The sequence below is a fragment of the Grampus griseus genome (genome assembly GCF_964374135.1).
Source record: "Grampus griseus genome assembly, chromosome: 1".
In the NCBI taxonomy this organism is placed as follows: domain Eukaryota; kingdom Metazoa; phylum Chordata; class Mammalia; order Artiodactyla; family Delphinidae; genus Grampus; species Grampus griseus.
Window position 1 is genome coordinate 135,141,276 of NC_139017.1, and position 25,415 is coordinate 135,166,690.

At 45.1% G+C, this 25,415-nt stretch overlaps 1 protein-coding gene across 5 annotated transcripts in view; it reads left to right on the forward strand.

Moving 5' to 3' along the window:
• Positions 1-830: 830 nt before the first annotated feature.
• Positions 831-25,415, forward strand: part of DAB1 (DAB adaptor protein 1) — a gene marked incomplete at both ends in the record, with an annotated part of 276,391 nt that continues 251,806 nt past the window's right edge. For all 5 annotated transcript variants that reach the window (XM_082670059.1, XM_082670057.1, XM_082670060.1 and 2 more), the window contains one exon: positions 831-897. In XM_082670059.1, coding sequence (XP_082526185.1) covers positions 831-897 — 67 coding nt within the window. The remainder of the gene's footprint in view (positions 898-25,415) is intronic.

Below are 25,415 nucleotides of genomic sequence, written 5' to 3' on the forward strand. Positions count from 1 at the left end.
CAGTGTCTGAACGTAATAGTACCTAGTAGTGTGCAAGTCGTATTTATTAAAGAAAGAAGGGCTGAAATGTGTGTCTGCCCGCCTCTTTCCTTCTCTTTTCCTCCCCACGTTAAATGCTTGTCTGCTCTTATAGCTGCGGGGAAAGCTGACATAAAAATGGGCTTGCTGGAAAGTTTCTCAGCCCCATTTGTCACCTTACCCTTGGAGCCCAGTTTTATGTCAACTCCACGTTCCCTCTGATGCCTGCCAGTGAGAGACAGACCACAGGTCACTTGCCTGTGATCTGCTTTAGCTGCCAAAGCTCTAGTCGAGCTTGGCTGACGTACGGGTGCCTCGTTGTTGGAAATGTCTCCATGGGGCTGCTCAGGAAATATGCCTGTGCTGTATCTTCTGGGTGACATCTAGTGCTTGACAATAAGAAACATGGAAAATAAAGAATTGGGTTTTGCTCCTCTTGAAAATCCAGAGTTTTAAAGATCTGTTTTGCATTACCTATTGTGAGTTCTGCGGATAAGGCCTCTCATTCTCTTGGTTGTATGAACCCTGTTGATGGCTTAGTGAAACCACGTGAACAGTTTATACACGGAGACCAAGGTTTTCCTGTTTCTGTATGTTTGACGGTTCCTTTTTTCCCTCCTAATTTCTAACTTCACCAGGGTGGTGATTCTGAATGTTCTCTTCCCTTGATTTGCAGCGCTCGAAAGGAGTGAATGGAATGTGCAGCTCGGGGTGTCATTTCTGAAGGGCGGAGTCGTTTTCTTGGAGAGGAGTCCTCAATGAGCCTGGCCGAGGCCCAGGATCTGTGTGAAGTGGACTAAGGATTTAGTAGGATGTCAACTGAGACAGAACTTCAAGTAGCTGTGAAAACCAGCGCCAAGAAAGATTCCAGAAAGAAAGGTAGGGCTCAATCTGTCCCTTTCCGAATGGCTACCTGTTGTACAGGAATGAGTTTTTTTGCCTCTGGAACGGTATTTGGTACTATCTTTGTGATTGCATGTATTTTTAAATAATCACCAAGATTATTTGGTGTTTTTTGTATTCACGGTATCATGTTTTAATGGCTCGTCCTTATTCTCTGGGTAAAATCCCAAATTCTTTTCATAATATGCAAACAAAGCCCTTCCTGACCTGATTTCTACCCATCCCTCCAGCAACATCTCTGCCCAGATCTGCGCTGCCTCCCCACCCAACCCTGTTTGCCCTCCAGGCATTCTGTGTCTTGTAGTTCACCTTTGCATATACCGGTGATTCTCAAACTCCAGCCACACAGAAATCACCTAGAAGGCTTGTTGCAACACAGATTGCTGAGCCTCGTCCCCAGAGTTTTTGGTTCACTAGCTCTGGGGTGGGGCCCAAGATGCGTTTATAACAGATTCTCAGGTGATGCTGATGCTGGTGGTCCAGAGACGTTGAGAACCCCTGGACTGTCACTTCAGCCTGAAATACTTCTGTTGCTCTCCGCTTTTTCTTAACACTGACTCCTACTTATTCTTCAGATTTGAGCTTAGTAGGGCCTCCTGGAGGGCCTTCCCTTACTCTCCAAATTGGGTTATTTGCTTTTGTTTGTTTTCTTTCATTAGCACTTTGTTAGTAGCTCACTTTCTTAGAAACACCCTGTTTTTTTTTTCCCCCTGTGTCAGCTATACTATACAGTCCTTCAGAGCTGGATCCCTTGTTCACCCTTTTAACTCCCAACAATTGGAAAGTGTCTGACACAGAGGAGGCACATAGGTATTTGGTAGAGAAGACTGGCAAGCATAGTGTGATAATAAAATAATTCTATCACTGTTCACGATTTTTGGAGAATTTGTTCCTATGGCTTTATGACCACGTCTTTCATTAAGTTCGTCTCCTTGTTGGAATTAGATGTAAGCAACTTGTTGCTCCGTGTGTAGGGGTGTGTGGGTGTATGTGTGGTGTGTGTTTTCTCCCTGTGGTTTCAGTTCTTTCCCTCCCCTGTCTTTAAAACTGCGTGGAAGAGGATTAATACAACTCTCTTTCAGGTCTTGAAATCTGTCAGTATGGGCCTGCAAACAGGATGCCGTTGGTTGCTTTGTATAGGCAGTGATTTGTTTGAGACGTTGCTGTGCCTGCCCAGTCATGTCTTCTGATGGCATTTGTCTGATACTCCATAGGAAGCAAGGGACATAAATGTAATACATATGCAGCTCTTGGACAGCCAGAACCCCAGAAAGGACTATAAATTTTGCTTTAGCTGTTGATTTGAAGCACAAATATTTTGGAAGCAGTCTATTTTGTCCCCTGAAACCTAATGTAAACCTTGTTTTTTATGCATCATGGACTAAGAATAATAGAAGGAAGGCACGTGTGTGAGAGAACAGGTCTTGGGAGAACTGCTACATGGGGGGAAAAAAAAAAGATTGCAGAGCCCAGTATGTACTAGAATTCAAATGCTTTTTCACTGGAAACTGACAAGTTATATTTTTGCTTCAAATTTAACCTTTCCACTGAACTTGTGCTCTTGAATGCTTAATGCATTAAAAATTGTACTTAGTGCGTATCTTTTCATTCTTAATTTTAACATGCAAAACCAGAAGCATTCTAAAGAGGGGATTCAGATTTTTCAGAACATTGGCTTAGTTGAGAACTTGGAATGGGACTGTGAAGGTGACCTTCACGTCCTTAGTAGCTCTAAAATCAGCACAGCACCTATGCAAGGAGTGTCCTCTAGTGAGTGGCTAATACCATAAAGTCTGGGCAGGCAGACCTGGGTTCAGATTCTGGCTATATCACTTCCTAACTGTGTGACCTCAGAATGTTACTTCACCTCTCTGAGCCTCGTTTCCTTTCCCATAAAATGAAGATGTAATATTACAGAGCTCAAAGGCTCACTAGGAAGATTAATTGAAATGAGGCAAATATAACAGCATAGAACTGGGCATATGTTAAAAACTCTACAAAGTTTACATGTGTTCCTCTTCCCCCTTCCCCCTCCTTCTCTTCTCCTTACTTCTTCTCATCCCCTTCATTCCCTGTCATCTTTCTCCATCTTTCCCACCTCTCCCTTCTTTGTCCTATTTCTCTTCTCCCTTTTTCACTCTATCCTCCTTCTCTTCCTCATCTTCATCAGAATCATCACATTGTTTTCTCTTACCTAAGGGGATCTTAAAAAGTATACAGCTGATTTGTCCCAGAGCAAGATTTTACAATTGTTTGTAATTATGCAACAGTGACAGATAGTTTTTTTCTTGATACCCTTGTCTGGACCAAGGCAGCAGGAAATCACACACGTACATTAAAAAGAGAGAATGAGAATGTGCTTGGTAACAGGGTTAATTCATTTCCTGTCCTTTAGTTTTGGCTATGGGATAGTAAGTATTCCATTAAACAAATATTGCTAACTGGGTGAAAATAAGTAGAACTTTGAAAGGAAATAAGCAGTTTATATATCAATCTTGAATCTTGAATTCAATAGTCTTACTGAACTCTTTTGCTAATACTTTCTCTAACCCCTCTTTGATTTTCTATTGAGGCAATATGTAACCTCATAAGTAAGTTTCTGGCTTCCTCTTCAATCCTTAAGTACTTGTTCTTTTTCTTTATCTTATTCCATTGGTTGGGTCTGTCATAATATCTAGTAGAGAGTAGGTATCCTTAACTTTTACTTAAATTAATGGAAATGCCTTAAGTTACCTGTAAGTGTGATATTTAAGTATTTACTAAATATTCTTTATTAGTTTGCCTTCATTTATCATTTCTAGGAATTATTTTTTTTAAATCCTGAATTTTCATGTTGAATTTTATCATATGCTTTTTGTATATTTATTTCAATGATTATACATATATTTTCTCTTTTAGTTTAAAATCAATAGTAAGTCATGGATTTCACTGATAGATTTTCTGATCTTCATTTCTGTTTGTGATGTCTTATTTTCTATACCCTGTGGATTTAATTTGATATTTTACTTAGTATTTTTCTATCTATATTCATCAGCTCGATTGGTATATATTTTTCTTTTCTTGAACAATCTTTGTGCCTGATATAGGTCAAAGTTGATAACCTCATATAATGATTTTGGTGGTAAGGACATAATAATTTTAGACTTCTTTATGAAAAAATATGAATTTTTTAGTAATTTTATTAGACTTTTAAGAAGTTATATATGCTTATTACTGAAAATTAGAAAAGACAAAGTAAGCATGCATAATCCTAAAAATTAAAAATAACTTTTATTGGGCTTCGTTGGTGGCGCAGTGGTTGAGAGTCTGCCTGCCGATGCAGGCGACACGGGTTCGTGCCCCGGTCTGGGAAGATCCCACATGCCACGGAGCGGCTGGGCCCGTGAGCCATGGCCACTGAGCCTGCGCGTCCGGAGCCTGTGCTCCGCAACAGGAGAGGCCACAGCAGGGAGAGGCCCGCATACCGCAAAAAAAAAAAAAAAAAAACTTTTACTAACATTCTAAGTTACTTCCTTCTGGACTGACTTTCCAGGATAATATGAGATTATACTGTTCATACAATTTTACATCCTGCTTTGTCATTTGACATTCTGTCATAAATACATTTCTCATATTACTACCTGATATTACAGTATCGTAAAGTTTTTTCTTCTCTTGGCAAGATTTAGGTGGTTCCTGGGGCAGATATTTTATTTCCTTAAAAAAATACCTGACAACGTAAGGCATCTATCATGAAAAAGAGTGGCAAAAAGAAAGTTAAGAAGCCCTTTATAATTCCTCACAAACCTGTCACTCCAGTTCTTTAACCCAGGCTGTTGAAAGCAACTCAGACAGATTCAAAAACAAGTCACACAGGAGCATATTTCACCACAAAATGAGTTTCTAGACAGGCCAAGTATGAGATGTAACTAGAGTATTGACAATTCAAATAAGGAGGGGTTGAAAGTAGTGAGAAATGAAGTTGTTTTCTTCATTTCATTTTTATTGGATTGTGTCACTCACTACACATACAGCTTGTCAGACGGTACCTATTCTAGGAGTGGAAGTTGATGGAGGACTGGAGGAAGAGAATGTGTGTTTTCAGGTTCGGTACCTGCCATCGAAGGGAGAAGATCAGTTGACACAATCTGTGGTAATCCTGGCATTAGGACACCCAGTAGAAGCCTGTGGTAGAGGAACGGGTCCCAGGACGAGCAGACACAGACATTTCTGGGGGTAGTGCCTGGAGTTTTTCAGGCAGTGCCATCTGGCAGCTTGGTGTCCTGGAAAGAGCACTAACTTTGGAGTCAGACAGACCTGGTTTTTAATTTCTAACTCTTGTTCTTATCTGCTGTGTAACCAGAGATGGGTTATTTAGCCTCTTTGACCCTTGTCTTTTAAGGGTGTGTGTGTGTGTGTGTGTGTGTGTGTGTGTGTGTGTGTGTGTGTGTGTGTGTGTGTGTGTGTGTGGTGTGTTACTACTCTGCTTGTTATCAGAAAGGCGAGCGAGATTATCTTGGGTAAAGGACCAGCTTGGGATCTGCAGCATGGCAGTGATGTGGTTAACGTTAGCTTTTCTGTCCTTTTCCTTCTGAGATCATGGTTCAGTATTTTCTCCTTATTTTCTAGAAATACCTGGAAATAAATGTATTCACTTTCCTTTACTTATATTAGAACTCAGTGAACAAAAACAACAAGACACTAACAATCTTTCCTCCCAGAAAGCCTGGGCTGCGAGAATCAAGGCCCTGATGGAATCCAGGAGAAGTTGGTCACATGGCAGACACCTTAGCTCTGGAGCCACGTTGAACCGAGTCTGAACCCTGGCTGTGTGCCTCAGTAGCTGTGCAAACTCTGTGGAGGTTTCTTAGGAAATTCTGGTCAATTGTGATAAGGAATTGTTTCAGGAATCCCATGTTCAGGGTCCTGATCCCTCAACTGGTCAGTGAGCCCTGGGAAGGACCTCTGTTAATAATCCCTGGTTTACCACTTAGGAGCTGATAAACTGCTATCGTATTTATTATCCCATTGGGTCCTTAGGACCCCTAGAGATTAATTTTTCAAAAAATCCTTTTACCAGGCCTTCGGTGCAGAGAGAGCTGCCTTTTCAATGCTTCTATCTGCTGCTTTTATCCTGCAGGGGAAGCAGACTTGGGGTCATCAAGACCTTGCATTTGGGTTCATAAGCCAGGTCCCCACCCTCTAACTGTTCACCTTCAGGCAAGTCACTTCCACGCCGTGAGCTTTAGTTTCCTCAGGCACCCAGTGGATGTACAACTTACATTTGCTCGGCCAAATTTGGAATGTAGGTAGGCATTAATAAGCAATTATTTTGTCTACAAATGTTTATCCAGCCCCAGCCCGGAGCCATGCAGGAGCTCCATGTTCTGCTGGGGAGAGAAACACCAGGGAAGGAGATTCTGACTTCAGCCAGTCCATAGAGTCCAAGAATTTCCACCTGAGGGGAGGCCCTTCTGATTTGTGTAGGTCTCATCCTTCCTGAAAAAAATTCTTTTTTCCATTTGGCTACTTTTATTCATTTTAGTGAATAAAATTCATGTTAATTTATTCTGTGACTACTCATAAATTTTATGTTTTGTTTTTACTCCAAATTTATATTTATTAATTAAAATCTTGCTTTTTTTATCATAAGAAAGAAAATTCTTATGGAAACTCTTTTCACTGCTTTCCTGACCCAAAGCAAGTGGATTTTCAACTTAATAAATACAAGTAACACGATACTCTGAATGTCTGCATACATCGAAACATGAATAGCTTCTCTAGAAGTACTAAAAGGTTAGAAGGAATTAGTGTTTGGGCGGCTAGAAGGGCCTCTTTTTCAAGATGAGTTCTTAAGAGAAGAATGACTTGCCTACGGTCGTTCAGTTGGTTAGTGGTAGAGCCAGAGCTGGAACCCAGGAATGACTCCCCGGATGGTGTTGCTTGAGCTTATAGCTTCTCAAGAACTTACCTTTCTCGGATTAAGCTCGTGGTGCGTTTGCTGCATCTTCTCTACATTGAAGACTCCTGGAAGAGCTCACGCTTCAGAATCGATAGACTGAAGTTTGCGTCAAGGCTCAGCACGTTTTCTACAGGTGTATCTCAGGCTAGCTACTTAATCTTTCCAAGCCTTAGTTCCTTCATCTGTAAAATGGAGGCAATAAGACCTATCTCGAAGTGTTGTAATGAACACTACATGAGTCAAAAATATCAAACAGCTAACACAGTTCTCTGTACACAGACTCAAGATAAGGACATTTTCCCTTTCCCCTCTGGCCCCCCAGCTAACTACCTGAAAGGCAGCACTTTTCTTAGTGCCAGAGGATATAAAGAAGGGTAGAAGGTACCCTTTTCTCCAGAGGTGCATGGGGAAGTCAGGCAGTGACAAAAAAGTACTGGTCCATCTTCAAAAGGATGCTTGTTCCAAGAATAACTGGGAAGGTGGACAGGAAATACAAAGGAAAGTGGACCACTTTGTCAAGCTACACTCATTAATAACCATCATTTATTGCATGCTTCCTGCATGCTAGCCATTTTAGATAAGTTGTCCCTAATGAGCCCAAATCTTACATGGCCCATGAAACACATAAGAAAATAACGTCCAGAGAGATCAAGAGACTTGCCCCAGGTCACATGGCTTGTCTGCGTGGGCTGGAAAGCACTAAGTTTGTCCGATGTGAAAGCCGGCGCCCTGTTCCCGGAATGCATGCTGTGGGTTTGCCCTGTGCCTTGGTGGGGGTGTTGGGAAATGTGCGAAGGGGCTATACTCTTCTTAGGGGGGTTGGGCATGGAAACAGGTCAGCCGCCTCATGTAAATTTATGGCACTGTTCTGTCTTGTCAGGGTTTTGGATCTTGGTAAGCTAATGGGTCTCCACTGGCTCTGTGATTTGCAGGCTTTGGAAATTCAAGATCAAGGACTTAACAGCAAGACAACGTAAATTTCTCTGGAGTTGGTCCATGAAACTCTTGGGCTGAAGGGTTTGAGAGTGAGGGAATACCGTTGTGGGTCTAGAAGTCTAGTTTTTATGGAAAGACTGACTGCCGGATCACGCTACCTGTGGTGGGGAGAGACTTCTGTATTCTCCACGAGCACGTGGCCCTGAACTTATTAGAGAACACCTCGCTCCTTGCGGTCGTTCCCTGAAGGCAAACTCGCTTCGGGTTTCATTGGTGACTTCGTTCTAACTAGTTTGCTCACAAGAAGTCAGGCCTTCTTCAAACCCTCCCGCACACCTCCTCTCCTCCTCGAACATATTTCGTAGCGCCAGCAGCACGCCGCAGGGGGCAACCCAGCAAGCCAGCCTTCTGAGATCTGGTCCCTGCCGCTCCTTCTGTCCCTTTGTCCCCCTCTCTGCGCCCAGACCCACCCTGAGCTTGGGTCCCGGGACGCACCTCTGCGACTTTGGTGCGTGCCGCTCCCTCACTTGGGTCGTGTTTCTCACCCTGTTCACTGGGCTGCCCCCTGCTCACCCCTCAGAACCCAGCAGCCATCTGACGGAGACTTCATCCTTGACCATTTGAGCTTCCCAGTGCCCTCGATGAATTAATTAATAATATTAGCCCCTGCAGCCTCCTAAATAACTCTCAAAGCACTCATGCTCTCTCTCCCTGCTGCCCCTCTCCTCAAGATAGTTCAGGCTACCTTCATCTGTCATCCTGGCCCTCTCTTGAGCAGTCCTCAGGTGTTCAGAATCATCAGTCTCCAAGCTGTCCCTGACACTGCTCACTAATGGGAAGATCCGATCAGGTCCAACCTTTGCTTCAGACCCTTCCGTGAACGGGCCCCACTGCCCTCAGGATAAAGTCCACGTGGCTTATCGGGGCTTCAAGGGGGCCCTGCCCGGTCTGACCCCTCCTTATCTTTCCAGTCACATCCCTCACCGCTCTTCCCAGAATGATACTCCACTCCCTGACTCAACTGAATTAATTTCATTCCCCTGATCCTGCCATGTTGTTTTTCACATTTGGAATTTTGCAAATGTTTTTTCTTCTTCCAGGAATAGTACTTAAAAAAAAAAAGAAATCTCTTCAAAGCCAACTCCAATTTTGCTTTAGTTTCAAGTTAGATATTACTTTCCCCAGAAATGCTCTGGGGACCTGCTGCAACCCAAACGACGTGATCCCCAGCTGTGGTCATGACCAGTCTGTGTGCTCTCAAAGCACCTCACTTTGACCATCTTAATACATTATTTTGTTGATCATTATCTTTTTGTTCCTCTTTATCACTCTAGGCTGGGAGCTCTGTGAGTGCAGGGACTGTGTCTGGCTTCACTTTTACCACTAAGCACAATGTTGGAAGATGTAGGTGTGTAGCCATATTTGTTGAATGAATAAGTGAATGAATGAACTTATGACTGAGAAAGCCTCACGTGACTGGATTTGTGAGGGCTCCTATAGCACCCTGCACTTATTCAAACATCACACCTGCCACATTTTTCCTATACTTTTTGCTTATTTCTCTGTCTCTGCCAATAACTATGAGTTCCCAGCACAGCACTCGGAACATGGTAGGTATTCAGTAAATGCTTGTTGAATTAATTATCATAAAGTGTGAGGGAGAATGATTTGCACAAGCAGAAAGGAAATTCAAAACCACAAACATCTCCTCTAAGAGCTGGCTCTAGAGATTCTTATTACGTGGCATTGAAAATTCCTCCCATTCAGTGAACTAAAACTCTCCTTTTGCGATGTGTGTCCGGTCACATCTGGCGCTATAATTCAGCGTGATGTGGGCCATATTGGTAGTAAGAGCTATAAGATTTGCCATATTAGCTCATCCCACTGCTTCATTAAGCTCAGTGTGCTGCCCCTGGCCATGGCTGGGCTTGAATTTTGATGTTTGGAAGAACAAAGCCCTTCATATTAGCCCTCCGAGTCCTGTGAGTCAGGTAAGGGTACACTCCTTCCCAGCGTCCTAGAGTCATCTTTGCAGATAATCAGTAAGTGGCCCAGAGCATGGGGTTTTTATTATCCAAGTGGGTTTGCTGAGCAAAGGTCCCAGGTATTTTGGGATGTCAGCAACCCCCTCCTATTGCAACACGGCTTCTGGGATGGTCAGAATACATGTCACAAGATTGCACATTTCTACCCCGTCCATCAAGAGAGCACCCGTAGGTCAAAGGCAGAGGAGAGGGTGGAGTGGAGATGTCTCATTTAAGCTTGAAAACAACCACTAGGCGAGCACTCCCATTTTTCGTGAGCAGCAGCTGAGGCTCAGATTGGTGAACAGCTTACCTGAGGCCACACAGCATGTGGCAAGTTAGGGACCCATTTGCACCTAGATCTCTCTGACCCCAGAGCCTGTCCCTGTGCTTAACAGTGGACTAAGCTGCTCCCTATTGAATGGGTGTCCTCTTATTAATTACCAAGTGATACTTACACTGAAAGACATCTCTCTGCGGATTCCAATAGCCGCATCATTAGGTTGAGGTGGCCTTGGCAGCAGAAAGGAATGACGGCAGACCGTGTGGTGGAGGCAGAAAGGGAGTTAGAAAAGCACAGAAGCCCTAACTCTTCACCCCTCGTGACTGTGGTGTGTGGGAGGTTGCCACACACAAGGGCTCCAGAGGCTGAGAAGGAAACAATTCCCTTTCTTAAGGAGGATGCCAGTTAGTCCAGGCTTTCCAGATGTCTTCCAGTCTTTACAGAGGTCAAGCTGAGGGGAATTTGAAGGATTTTGACTGTGTATAAATCGAAATGCATGTTTAGATCTAAATTTGGAGCAGGCGCTCTGATTTTGCAAATGCCCCAAATCTACGAATAGTATCATCAGCTCAGCTTACCTCCCAGTGGGCATCTCCACAGCAGAAATAATAGCGAGGATGCTGGTGATGAAGGTAGCTGCTCTCTGTCTGCAGTTACAAAATACCAGGCAATGTATTCAACCCTTTATATGTATTTTCTCACGCAGACCAACCCTTGGAGGTAGATCCTTATTTGAAATCTCACGTTTACAGGGGAAAAAACAGAAATCGGAGAGGCCAGACGGAGTGAATGCTGTAACCTCAGACTCGATGCTCTGAAGAGCCCTGTGGTTCCGTCTTCCCCATCCAGTCAGCAGATGTTATTGGGTTGGCCAGAAAGGTCGTTCGGGGTTTTCCAAAAGATGTTATGGAAAAACCCGAACGGACTTTTCGGCCAACCAAATACATGTGTCTTATCTGCACCTGGCACATTCTGCACGCAGTGACCTGCTTGGCCCTCCCTGAGCATGCGTGAGTTTGTTTCAGCTCTCCTTTCAACCTGGAAAAAGTCCCCTTCTCTCTTGTCTGCCTGTCAAGTTTCATCTGATCCTCTGAGAGCCAGCTAGATAGCACTTCCCTGAAGCTTTTCCTTAGCGTCTTCATAAATGGAATTAAACCTTCCTTTCCCTGTGATTCTCAGCATACTATTTAAAAAAATGTTTTTTAATTCAGATGAAGCTCTCCTTTCTTTCTTCCATCTGTTAGGATTGCACTTATAGGCTTCTCTTCCTTCCTGGATTGATGGCGGGGACTGTGTTTTGGGCATCATTTTATCCTCTCAAAGCTGGGAGGAGAGAAGTTATTTAAGAGTTGCCAGTGGGGAAAATGGAAAAATGGAAAATGACCTTAATTTCATGACTACTCAATGCAGGCAGAGAATACAATGAGAATACAAGAGATTTATGGGGTCGGTAATACTCCCATTTTGCAGATGAAGAAACACACTAAGGTAAGTTCACAGTTTGTTCATGGTTACCCATCATGTAAATGGAAGCAGGAACTTTATTTATTTATTTATTTAGGCTGCGTTGGGTCTTCCTTGTGGTGTGTGGGCTTCTCATTGCGGTGGCTTCTCGTTGCAGAGCATGGGCTCTAGGTGCGTAGGTTTCAGTAGTTGTGGCACACGGGTTTCAGTAGTTGTGGCACGCAGCCTCAGTAGTTGTGGCGCACGGGCTTAGTTGCTCCGCGGCATGTGGGATCTTCCTGGACCAGGGCTCGAACCCACGTCTCCTGCGTTGGAAGGTGGATTCCCAACCACTGTGCTACCAGGGAAGTCCCTGGAAGAGCAGGAATTTCAAACTCAGATCTAAATGATCCAAAGCACAGGATCTTTTTGCTACATTCTGCGTTTTTCCAGTAGTGGCCGTTGAATAAAACCTCAGTGAAAGCTCATTTCCTACAGGTCTGGTTCCTCTTGCATATTAGTGGCAATATGTGCCACTTTTACTTTTATAAAGAGTTTCTGTATCAGCATTAGAGATTCACTTCCTTCCAGTTGGGGACTGTGGTCGCTTGAGTCTTGCAGCCTTCCCTGGCTGGCGCTACTGCTCTAGGGCAAACGTGCGTTCCGATTGTTAAACTAGAGGCAAGAAAAGCCACGCAGGCACTCGCATTGGAAGAAGCCCAGCATATGATGAATAGCAGACCTAAATCTTAAATCTTATCATGTATTTCAGGATGATGTACGGGACTGTTGGAAACTGCCTTTGACAAAGGTGCCCGGGAAGGGGAATTATCTCCAACAATGAAAAATGTGCTTATTATGTGATCCTAAAAAGGATCAGGACCCCTATCATTGGGCAAATGAACATCCCCACGTCCTTTATTAACAGCAATATGGAAGTGTGTGCTAAAGACGACGGACATAGCACTGATGCTGTGATGGGTAGCCGTGAGTGCTGGAGTCAGGCTGGACTTAGGAAAGGTAGCCTGATGCATGATAGCAGATGGGAAATGTGTAACTCTCCCAGGTCGCTTCTAGCCTTTGCTTCCCGAGGCTCTGCACGACTTGTTCCTGCTATCTTAGCCGAGTACCCAGTGGCCTTTGGTCAGGCTGAGGCTGTGATTAAACAGTAGAAGGGATATAAGTTTGTAGGAAATGAAACCATTTCCATAGGGAGAAGAAAATGGTGCACCAGGCATGTCACATATTTAATCTCATTTTCTTTTCACATTTCACATGGATGTGTAGAAACCTGGAGTCATAGAGATTCAGTAGCCTGCCCAAGGCTAGAAGCCAGCAGAGTGAGGGTTTGAACCTGAGCAGTCTGATCTCCAATTCCGTGTGCTTTGTAGACCATAGCAGCTTTTTTTTTTTTTTGGTGGTACGCGGGCCTCTCACCGTTGCGGCCTCTCCCATTGCGGAGCACAGGCTCTGGACGCACAGGCTCAGCGGCCATGGCTCACGGGCCCAGCCACTCCGTGGCATGTGGGATCCTCCCGGACCGGGGCACGAACCCGTGTCCCCTGCGTTGGCAGGCGGACTCTCAACCACTGCGCCCCCAGGGAAGCCCCCATAGTAGCTTTTAATAAATAACCTACTGGCTGGAATTCTTTGAGTGCCTTCCTTTCTTCCCTCCTTCCTTCTCTTTCCTACCTTCTTTCCTTCATTCCATTTGTGAACTTTTTCTAAAGCCATGCAGAGTGCTGGCCACAGAAGAAGATTGTTAACAAGTCCTGGGCTTAAAGAACTTAAAATCTAATATGAAAGACAGACAACTGAGAAGCAATTATAGTTCATTGCAGTAAGTTAAAATCCCAGAGCAGAGATAACCAAGTTTCCAAGGACTTCCCAGGGGTTGTGAGATTTAAAAGACTCTTGGAGTTCAGCTTTCTTTTTCTCGTTCAATGGATGCTTTGCAAAATATCTATTATTATAGACATTATCTACCTATTAGATTTAAATCCCAGTTGTGAAAAATAAATCCTACCCTGTCTTCCAGTGAACGGAAGGAAGGCCAGCAGATCAGACATCTCGCTGGGCAGCAACTTGCTGCCCCCTCTTCTTGAGTAAAAGCTCCTTCAAGATATATACAAATTTTATTCATTTCTTGTTATGCCTAGGACCAGGCACATAGTATGTGCTCATTAAGCATGTGTTGAACAATAGAGCAGGCTGTATTACAGAGGTAATTCTTTGGCCTTTGGCCTACATTATCCTAGAATCAGTAATTTATATCCCATTAGTTTTCCTTTGATGTTTTAAAATAATGATTACTGTAGCTTCTCCTCTTGCTCTCAAAGTTATAGATTGCAAATAGATTTTGTGTAATTTGCCAATGCCAGTCGATTTTAACAGCTGCCTCAGGCACTGTGTAGAGGATTCTGAAGTCATATCCTGGCTTTGAGTGAGAACAGTTAAGACTCTGGTATATTTCCTTTCAATCTTTTATTTTTTTTCTGCACAAGAGTGTACGCACTTAAGCATGCAAACACATACATTCTAGTTTGGTCCTCCTGCATATTTAATTCTCACTAAACCTTACAATTTAGGCTGTTCCATGTCATTATAAACTTTTTACAATCATCATTTACAAAAATGCCAAGTGATCTCATTCTCTTTAGCTTTTAGTCACGAAACACCTCCTCCACCTCTTCTGTCATTGTTGCCATTTTTCAATGGTCGATTCCCAACTTTGCCAAATCTTCCTGAAGCTGGGGCATACAGAATTGCTTTCAGTAGCTGATGATTCATTTCTGTTTTCCTCCTTGAACCGATGCAGGGTTTGTCTTTTGTGGCCCGGGGAAGATGCTAACTCGTTTCCTGCAGCGAGAGGAAAGCGAGACTTTGGGATGGGCTTCCCTTTGTGGGAGGGCCACCAGGGGGGGCCACCATTCTGGTACAGCCTTGGAATTGAGCTTTGCCAATGGATGCCTCTGAGCTCCGGTGCTTTTTGCCGTTCAAATCTTTTAACCTCAGCTTATCAACTTTAATACGTTGTCCTGGTGCCTTGATTTTTTGGTTCATCTATTTTAATGTGATGAAATGTAAAAACCAAGCTCAGCCTTGTCCCCTTACAATGACTTTAGGGTTTTCCAGCTGATAACCTAGCCTTCGTCTGTTAAGGATTTGAATTTTAAACAGTCAAAAATACATTTTCCTGGTATCTGTCATCAAGTGATATGGGTAACTATTTAGTTCTGGTCGTCTTTCCTATTCTTGGTAGATTTATTTTCTCTTTTTAGAATTCTCCCATTGCCCTCTCTGTCTGGGAGACTGGAGATGTCATTTAAACCTTGCTTATTAGGATTCCATTATTTGTCTCTCATGTACAGTCAGCTAAATCAAAAAGTCAGACAGTGTTTTTAAATTGCAAATTTAAATGACAATTTATAGACCAGGTCTACTGGAAATGTTCTGTCCTTGGCATGCATCATTGTTTGTGTATATATAGTTTTATGCTCGCTCTTTTTATCTTCTTGAGAGCACAGCACACATACCCATCAGGAGGATCAGAACTGCTTGCAATCAAACAAAAAATGCAACAAAGATCTTGAAAGGAAATGAAGACAAACACCCTATTCCAGACCTTAGTTCAACATTAGTTCTCTTCCTCCACCTTCCCCTCCCCTGCCTCTAAAAGAGGAAACTTGCATTAGTCACTTTTTTTTTTTTAAGTATTGAAGCTCATGGTTTAGATTCAGAGAAAGTAAGCATTTGCCCGGGGCCTGAAATATGCCAGATACTGTTATCTCAGTTAATCTGCATGATAAACCAATGATCCTGACACTGTTATTAATAATACTGTGATAGCTAATGTTTATTGAGCACTTACTACATACCAGGCACTGTTCTATGTTTTACTTGTCACAACTCATTCAAGATAATAATAGGTTGCTTTCTTTTTTTTTTTTAATTTAATTTATTTATTTTTGGCTGTGTTGGGTCTTCGTTGCTAAGCATGGGCTTTTTCTAGTTGTAGCGAGCGGAGGCTACTCTTCGTTCTGGTGCACGGGCTTCTCATTGTGGTGGCTTCTCTTTGTTGCGGAGCACAGGCTCTAGGCACACAGGCTTCAGTAGTTGTGGCATGTGGGCTCAGTAGTTGTGGCTCGTGGGCTCAGAGCTCAGGCTCAGTAGTAGTGGTGCACGGGCTTAGTTGCTCCGCGGCATGTGGGATCTTCCCGGGCCAGGGCTCAAACCCGTGTCCCCTGCATTGGCAGGCGGATTCTTAACCACGGCGCCACAAGGGAAGCCCATAGATTGCTTTCTAAAAGGGGAAACTGATATTCATGGGAGGCAACTTGCTCAGAGCCCAAAGCTGAGTGAGGGGTGTAGCTCCCACTTCCAAATTAGAACTCTGCCCACCACACTAGCTTCTATTTTTATTTTTAGTAAAGAAAATTTATTTCAGTAAGAAAATTGGGGACCTATTTAGTATCTCTGTTTTATAAGAATGACAGGCTGAAAAGTCGTCTCACTATGCCTTGCTGAGTTTTAATTTTGAGCAGATTGCGTTAGAAGGGGTGGCTTTAAACCTTGGTATCATCTACTTTTATCGGTCCATTTTCTCTGGGATCAGAGTAGATTGGCAAAGCATTATGATCTTCCATTTCAAAGCTGAAGGATTATCCATCTTGATGGAGGAAATCATCCTAAAATCCTGCCGAAGCCAGCTGCAGAGGTTGGTACACTTCAGAAAATGCCCAGGGTACCCAGTAATTTCAGCGATGAAAATCAATGGAGTAAGATTGCATCAGGAGGGTACACCTTTAACACATGGTCCCAGCTTATCTATTATCTATTGCGTCAGGCGTTTTCATTTGCAACAGGAGCCTCAAGTTCTTCCTTTCTGCCTCTGCTCACCAGGCTCCAATTTCAACAGCAGCTGGCGGAGTCAAGAGCTTGTAGGATTCCAATCAGATATAGGAGGTGAGGACATGGGGTGATGAAGAGATTTCTTTGTGCCTGGGAGAAAAAATGGGGAGGGAGCCAGAAGAGCCTTAGAGGAGCCATCAGACCATAATGCAGGTTTGACCCTGAGTGAAAGCAAGAGGGAAGGAAGGAAGAAAGGAAGGAAGAAAGGATGGATGGAAGCATCTTAGACATCCACAAGGTCTTTGTAGAGTTCGTGAACCAAAGTCACTCATCAGAGGAGTCCTTTGTCTCCTGGGAATGGGCCTGCCAGAGTATCCCTGCCCGGCTCTGTCTTTGGCTGGGAACAGCTTGTGGGAAGCATAGTCTTGGTGTAGATGGATTTCTTTCTTTTTTTTTTCAGTTTTTATTTTATATTGGAGTATATTTGATTTACGATGTCGTGTTAGTTTCAGGTGTACAGCAAAGTGATTCAGTTATGCATATACATATATCCATTCTTTTTCAGATTCTTTTCAGGTTATTACAGACTTTTTTTTTTTTTTTTTGTGGTACGCGGGCCTCTCACTGTTGTGGCCTCTCCCGTTGCGGAGCACAGGCTCCGGACGCGCAGGCTCAGCGGCCATGGCTCATGGGCCCAGCCGCTCCGCGGCATGTGGGATCTTCCCGGACCGGGGCATGAACCCGTGTCCCCTGCGTTGGCAGGCGGACTCTCAACCACTGCGCCACCCGGGAAGCCCCTATTTTTAGTTTTTTAAGGAAACTCCATACTGCTCTCCTTAGTGGATTTCTGAGTGCAGCCGCTGGGGCAATGGGTCTGTTTCTTTCCCTGCAGTTGGTGGTCTGCGAGATGCATTCTCATGGCCCCCACGTTGTACCAAACTGATACAAAAGTTGCTATGAGACGTTCCCTCTAACTTCTTCAACTAGACGCCGTTTCGTGCAATTTGGCCATTAAGATTCCTCTCCACGGGTCACCCTCCCTCAGACAAAGGTGGGTAAATGTGGGGTAAAAGGTGAACCTCAATGAGATCAGGGTCCTAGATTCTCTGGCCAGTTAGTCCAACAAGTTCCAGAACATTCTGCCCTTTCCCAGCCTGCAAGGACCAAAAAAAGAGGAGATGGACAGCCTGAGAAGGAAGCGCTCTTAGTACCCAGTGTTCTTCCCACACGCACACAAGGAGAATGGCCGGCCCGTTAATCCCTGTACCCACCACTCCCCGTTGCCAGGAAGGCCGGGAAGTCACATTTCTTGAACATCTTTCCAATGGCCAGCGTGCCCAGGGCCTTATTTAAGTCAACTCCGTCAACCTTCACAAACAGTGAGGCAAGTGTTCTTTAGAGTATAGGCTAGCAGTTGTGTTAATGTCTTCAGAATTACAAATTGAACTTTCACAGCTCTGCCATTATTAAGTTATGTGACCTTGGGCACCTTCTACAATTCTCTAAGCCCCCATGTCCATATGTGTAAAATGGAAGTGTTAGGACCCATCTCTTAGGGAGATAATTCAGACCAAATGAAATCATATGTATAAATGTCCAAGCGCATATATATATATATATATATATATATATATGCATGCTTGGAGATATATATATATATATATAAAACACTAGTTTGCTGCTCTTGTGACCATGAGAAAACCAAAGCCCATGTATCATGCCGAGTCTTGGGAGCCTAAGGTTTGTGAGGCGTGGACCGTCAAGACCATGTGCACGCATCCATCTCTGCCTGGCTCTGTGCTGGAGGTGCTGTTGGTGGTGAGAAGACACCGCCTGCCCCTTGCATGCCTTCGAGGAGGTCACAGCTGAGCGCTCCAGTGTCACCTGTCGGTCCCCAAGCACACCGTGCCGCTTTACGGCTCCCTGCTCAGCCTTCACATTGGCCTCCCTCCAGAGTCATTTGTTGCTTGGAATAGAACCTACTCATAAAAGAAGCAATCTGGAAGGCTGGGTGTCCTGAGGGCACGCGTGAGGCCCGCCCTGGGAAGCCAGACACTGATGTGTCCCCCTCCTGTCTCTCCAGAGCTATTGTCCTTTGCTTTTCTTCAGCCCTACTTCCTGCTCCCCAGCCCCCTGCTGTGCCCCCCAATGCAGCAGGCTTGCCTTGGTCACTGTGCTCATGGCCAGCTTTACTGATTCCCAACTAAGACTGAGTCACGGGATCCCAATTCCAGATATTCTGGGGAAAGAAAATCTGTAAAGCTTGCCCAGTTCTGACGGTGGTCACCCCTGATCTCTTCAAGAGTTAGGGACATATAATGTGACAATAGGGGTTACAGCCCTCCCTGTGGGTGATGGGAGGGGATCACTATGCAAAGTAAAGAGGCATGGGCTGAATACCTATGGTTACTAAAAAGATTCAGTTTAGATGTCACTTCCTCCAAGAAGCCTTCCTGGACCAGCGGAACAAGGATGGCTAGGCCCTTCCCTGCACCACTTGGATTTTGGGCTGTGGCCTTTGTTGCATTAGCTCTCAGGTTGTGTTGCACTTTCCTCAACCCGTGTCTGTCTTCCCATCAGGTCCTGCCTCTAGCGAGCAGGGATGGGATTTAGCTCCTCTTTGCAAACCCCTCTGGTTGCCCAGTGCCTGCCATGCAGTAGGTACTCTGTAAATGTTTACAGAATTGAGTATCACTGGGGAAACAGACACATAATTGCAACACGCAATGAGAAATACTTCCTAGTGACAACACGAAATGGTCCCTTGGGCAGAGAAACATCTGTCCCCAGCCCTCTCCTGCCCAGATGCCCTAAACATCCGTGAGGACAGGAGCAGAGCATGGACGGGACTGCCACTTTTCATGGAGAGTCATGTTCTGTGTCTTTGATCCCAAAGTCTTTAGGTTTTGAATGTTAAAGAGCCTGCCGCAGCTCACCACTTGATAGCCGTCCAGTGCCCCACCCACTAATGCCAATTAGCCTGGGAAGGATGAAAACTTGGGGGACTTAATGAGCTGGGTTGGCAACTGTTCACTCAGCATCTCTTGAGCTGCTTAAACCAGCTGGAAGGTGTCAGGTTTAACCTTTCTGAGGAAGGGCTTACAAAGGCGTTTTTGCTCTAGCTTTTTCCAAGTTTCATTTTACTTTGGGTGACTGACCTAAAGGTCTTGGAGTGAAAAGTCTTCAAAACCCAGGGCTCACGCCATACCCGCCCCGGAATACCCACCCCAGAGCCTGCCTGTGAGAGCTGAGGGGCTGAGACGGAGGCAGGGTGTTAGTCGATGACACAGCACAGGCGTGACCTTCCCACTGGCCTTGCCACTTAGGAACAGTGTGATAGGGCCAAGTGTGGTACCTGGCGCTCAGGTGCTCCAGGCCTGTTGGTGGAGGACCTGTCCCCCAGCACACTGCAGTGTCACAGATGAGAGCGCCCACTTCCTGAGGACTCTGCTGTGTCCGCTGTAGTGCAGCCCGCATCTCCACCAGTGCCTGGTACAAAGCGGGTGCCCAGTAAGTATTCGCTGAGTGAACGAACAAACGAAGCCATGATGAATGGCCATTAAGAGCTCTCGTGGGAGAGAGACGTGGATTCGAATCTTGCTTCCGACACTTCTGAACATGGTAACCACAAGCCCCTTACTCAGCCTCTCTCAGATCCTGGTCCTTCATTGTTGATTGAGAAGACCAGTATCTCTCATGGTTTGGGGCCTAACTGTGAAGCACTTTAGCATGGTGCCTGGTGTGTAGTAAGTACTCAACAAATATAGCTGTTCTTAGTAACTTCTGTTGTTACTGGAGTGACTTTAAATAAAGTGCTTGTTACCGTGTCTCAGTCTGTTCATTTATTGAAGGAGAATACTTCTGTCTGCTGTACAGGGTGAGGGCTAGTATGAGATGGTATCCAGGGCGCTGTGCCTGGGATCAGCGCTTGAGAAACGGTGGGTGTTGCCATCACCTTTAGTAGAAGACCTCGAAGGCTCAGACAGTAACCCCTCACCTCCCGGGGCAGCAGGCAGGTTCACAAACAGGCTTGTCTGGGATGTGACGACAGCTTTCCTGGGCAGACACCCAGTGCTCTCTGCCCTTTCCTTGGCCTTTCTCCCTGAAAGAACTCAGGCTTTTCACAGGCATCCTAGGCTATATTATCAGACTTTCACCTAGCAAGCTGTTCTTTTCAGCAGCCTGACTGTTATAATTCTCATGACGGAGCGCCAACCCTTCTTTACTGAAAACCCCTTAATCCTTTGATCTTGTTTCAGTCACAAGAAATGATTGTCTGCTACCTCTTGCCATTTATGAGTTAGAGAGGATTACCAGGCAGCAGCCTCAGTCCATCCTTAACCTCCTCTCCCCTACCAGCCAGCTACTTCCTAATGTGAAATCTTGCTCCTTTCTCCAGCCCCTAGAAAATATCCTTGGAAAGAGGAGAGGTGAGCAAGGTAGCTGGGGCAGAGCAAAGGGCATCTCAGGGTAAGTGGCTGATGGGAGTATCCTGGAGGAAGGGAGGAGGGGCTGAGTCTAGATGTATGGTATTGTTAAGTGAAAGAAAACCTGCTGTGTAATTCAGAAGCACACATGGGCCTCACAGTCAACAAAGCACCACTGTCTAGGCCATCCTGCCTGGCCCTCACATCAGCCCTGTGAGTGGGCGGGGCCAGGCATAACAAGTCCAGGATGCTCTTCCAAAACAGGCCCAGGGCTTGTGTGGCTTTCTTGTGGTCACGCGGTGAACAATGGGATCATCAAGACTGGATCCCAGCTTATTCTGATGTCGTAGTGTTCTTCTGTCAGCAGGATCAAGGGCTGAGAAGTAAGACAGGTCTTGGTATCCTGATCACTCGCCGGTTTGCTCTCACATTCATTCTCTACCTGTGCATGGCAGGGTGTTCTGTGTACCCCAGGGAGCTGACCTTGCAAACTCCATTTCCCTAAACTCTGCAGACATTGGGGCTTTGGCTGGGCTCAGCCAGTAGGAGGCCCTGGAGGGAGATTGGAGGGCAGGGCGAGGGGAGAGGTTGGGGCGCTTCTCCCCTTCCCTCTGCTTCCGCTTTTGGCTGTGGCAGTCCCTGCGTCTTCTCTGTGGATCCAGGTCCTGCTGGACAGTGGCTCCTCTCTTGATGGCTGCAGCCTTCTAGGGCAACCCAGCCATAGTTCCAGCCGCCCCTCGCTGAGTCCATCTCCTGCGCTCTGGTCACAGCACCTCCTCTCTTTTTGTTGGTGTAAATCCCTGGGCTGGTCGCAGCTTCCTGCTCTCGCTAATCCCCGGATCACTTCCTTTTTCCCTGGCTTTTCAGCTTCTCCAACAGCATTGTAAGGATTCCCCACATTAAATTCCCTCTTTGAAAAGCTGGCAAGGGCTCTGCTCATCTGACTGGCCCCTAACTGATCTTTTGTTTGAAACCTGGCTCCACACTATATGAGAAATAGAACTCTGGACAAGGTCTTTAACCCGCAGAGCCTCTTTACTCACACAGAAAATGGGGATTTTAGAATTAGAGATTCCGTATATGAATAGAACCTAACAGAGGGCTTGGCACATAGTAGGTATTTAAGAAGTGACAATTCTTTTTAAAAAATTTTTTTTTTTATTGCAAGGCATTTAGGAAGAGAGTAAGAACCTCTCAAGGAAGGAACCTGGTCTTTTTATTTTTCAATTCCTAGCAGGATGCCTCACGTTTAATAAAGTAAGTAAACGTAATAAAGTTTTATGTATACATACAGATATCTCAACTGAATGGGTTGGATGGATTGACTCTGCTAACATCCTTCCAGTTATTCCAGGTTTCTCAAAGGAAGATTCAAAGCGAATTTCTTGGTGAATTTTCTAGTGCAATTATATCACTATTTTCACTTTGGAAACCCATTTTAAATGTTAATTACCATGAAGTTAATAAATGGAAAATACCACAGGACCCTTTGGAAGATACTTACTCTAGCAACATGGTCAGTTTCCTCTTTTCTTTTTGGCGGGGGGTTTGGCGGGAGGTCACTGTTTCTTCTCCTTCCCTAAACTAGCTGTTCAAACCTCAATCCCTTAGCAGTTCTCAGCCATCATGGCTGTACCCCGGGCACACACAGACTGTTCCCTGCATCAGGACTCTTACAGGAGTGGCCAGATGTTCCCCACTTTGGCGTGGGGGATTGTAAGGTTTCATTAGTCACACTCGCTCAATCTGTACAACCTCGGGTGGGCTTGTCAAACATGGGGAAATCCCTACGTGTAAATACTTATGGGTTAGGAATCAGATGTTAAATATTTACTTCAGCTTCTTGGAATTAGAAATGATTTAACAAACCCTTTGGGGAGTTAGAATGGCTTTGGTTTAGAACCAGCCCATATATTTGTTTCCCCGACCCGCATCTACGTCTTATGACGTAGCAGCATGGCGTGCGGCGGCGGGGATGCCTGTGGAAGAAATGGAGAGCTCAGCTTGTTTTTAAAAATAAATTTATTTATTTATTTATTTTGGTGGGCTTCTTATTGCGGTGGCTTCTCTTCTGGTGGAGCACGGGCTCTAGGTGCGAGGGCTTCAGTAGTTGTGGCTCGCGGGCTCTAGAGCGCAGGCCCAGAAGTCGTGGCGCACGGGCTTAGCTGCTCCACGCATGTGGGATCTTCCCGGACCAGGGATCGAACCCGTGTCCCCTGCATTGGCAGGTGGATTCCTAACCACTGCGCCACCAAGGAAGTCCCAGGGCTCAGCTTTTAAGTTGGGGTCTGGTTCGTTCTTCTGAGTTTGCCTTCTGTAGTACACGATGTGTGTTTTGGAGTGGGCACTCGTGCAGGACTGTGAGAGTGAAAACCCCACCTTTCTCAGCCGTACCGTGTACCACAACCACCTAGAGTGTTTATCAAAAAACACAGGTGCTGTGGCCCTGTGGCCGGGGCGTCTGTATGCATCAGAGCTTGCCCAGAGAACCTCAGGAGGTGTCTCTCTAGGAAGGCTGCCCCTGAGAGAATCATGACATCACAGAGGGCACAAAGGCTTCAGAGTAAGACAGGTCCGGATCTGAATCTCATCTCTGCCGATGCATGATGGATAGCTGTGTACCTTGGGGAAAACCTTTCCTCTCTCAGCTTCAGTTTCCTTGTCTTGATAACAGAGATAAAAGTAACTGTCTGTATTAGTTTCCCAAGGCTGCTGTAAAAAATTGCCACAAACTTAGTGCTTTAAAAAGATAACAGAAATTTACTCTCTCACAATTCTGGAGGCTAGAAGTCCAAAATCAGGGTGTCCCTGCGGAAGTTCTAGAGGAGAATCCGTCCCTTGCCTCTTCTGGCTTCTGGCAGCTGCTGGCATCCCTTGGTTTATGGCCGCATCTCTTTCTGCTCTGTCTTCCCTTCTGTGTGTCTCTTATCAGGACACTTGTCACTGGATTTAGGACCCACCCAAATAATCCAGAACGATCTCTTTATCTCAAAATGCTTCATTTAAAAGCATCTGCAAAGACCCTTGTTCCAAGTACGGTTACATACACAGGATCCATGGATTAGGACATGAAAAAGATCATTTGGGGGACTGCCATTTAGCCCATTACGGTTTCTAAAGGGTTGATGTTGTCTGTCACTGGCAGCAGTTCAGGTTGGCCAGTACCGGTGCCATGAATTACTTAAAAACAAGTCTACTTTGTGGAGTTGTTGTGGTTAATTGAAATTGTATGCAGGTACCTATGTGTCTGGGGCATAGTAAACGTTTGTTAAACAGTAGCTTCTTTTGTTACAGTTTACAACGTATTTGCACGTAGTATTCATCATTCATTTGATCATTTATCCATTAATTCTTTATGCATTCATTTAAACAGCAGTTGATGGAATACCTGTCTACCACAGGCCAGTCACTAGCCAAGCCCTGAAGAAATAAAATATGAAACGTAATTTCTCTCTTGAGACACAAGCTGGTTGTGAGAATGGACAATGACTATAACTCAGTGTAATACACACCTTCATGGTGGTATTTACCAGGGATTAGAGGAATGATAGATGCACGCGGTGGATTGGGGAAGGCTTCACAGAAGAGGTGGCATTCAAGCTTGATCCTGAAAGTTGATCAGGAGTTTATTAAACAAAAGGGGGACGTGCATGAGCCACTTGCGATGCTGCATGTATTGAGGCATAAGGGGTCACAGCGTTTTGGAGGGATGGTGAGAAGTTCGGGATGCAGGGGCACAGGGTTTATGCGAGGGAGATGAGACAGCCATAGATTTCGTGTGATGCTCACAAAGGGAAAATAGTACTGATGCCATTTTACTGGGAAAGAAAGAGAAAGGGACTCGCCCAGCATCACATACCTGGTTAGCAGGCGGGCTTGTGCCCAGTTGCCTGCCTCTCCTTTCTGATGGCAGTAGACAAGCATCCCTCAGTGCCCTTCCTCCACTGTCTGCGGAGGATTCTAAGCTGGTTTTTTTATTCTCTCTCTATTGTGGTCGCTTTGATTCTAGAGGCCATGCCTTGTGGCTAGCATGTGCCCCTGGCCGGCATTATGCCTGACACCCAGCAGGCATAGAGGAAATCTTTGTTAAATGAGTTTTATTTCAGCAGAAGTTCTGGCACCAAACAGGAGAGCTGGATGCAATTCTTTGTGAAGTCCTCCCCGACCTCGAGCTTCTAGATTGAGTTTGCTTACCGGGGAAGGTGAGATTTTCTTTTGGGTTTAAAAGACATGGATACCACCTGGGGCCTATGGTTACTTATTTCTCTGGGGGGCAGGGGAGTATTTCCCCACAGAGCTTGCTCCCAGTCTGTCACATGCCTTTTTATTGGTTTACGGGTATAGATCTATTTACGTTTGCTGTCCACGAGTGCTCCTTTCTCAATAATTCATAGAAACGTTGCGCAAAATTAATCTACAACAAGAACTTAAACTTGACTGAAGCTGAAACCCTTGCTTGCGACTGTCTTTGTCACTGACAGCGTATCCATTGGAGCTCTTTTCAGCATTTCCTAAGTTCCTAATTCTCCTTTAAGAAGCAGCAGATTGAGGAAATCATTAATCTCTGACAGTTGTGTAGATATAATTAA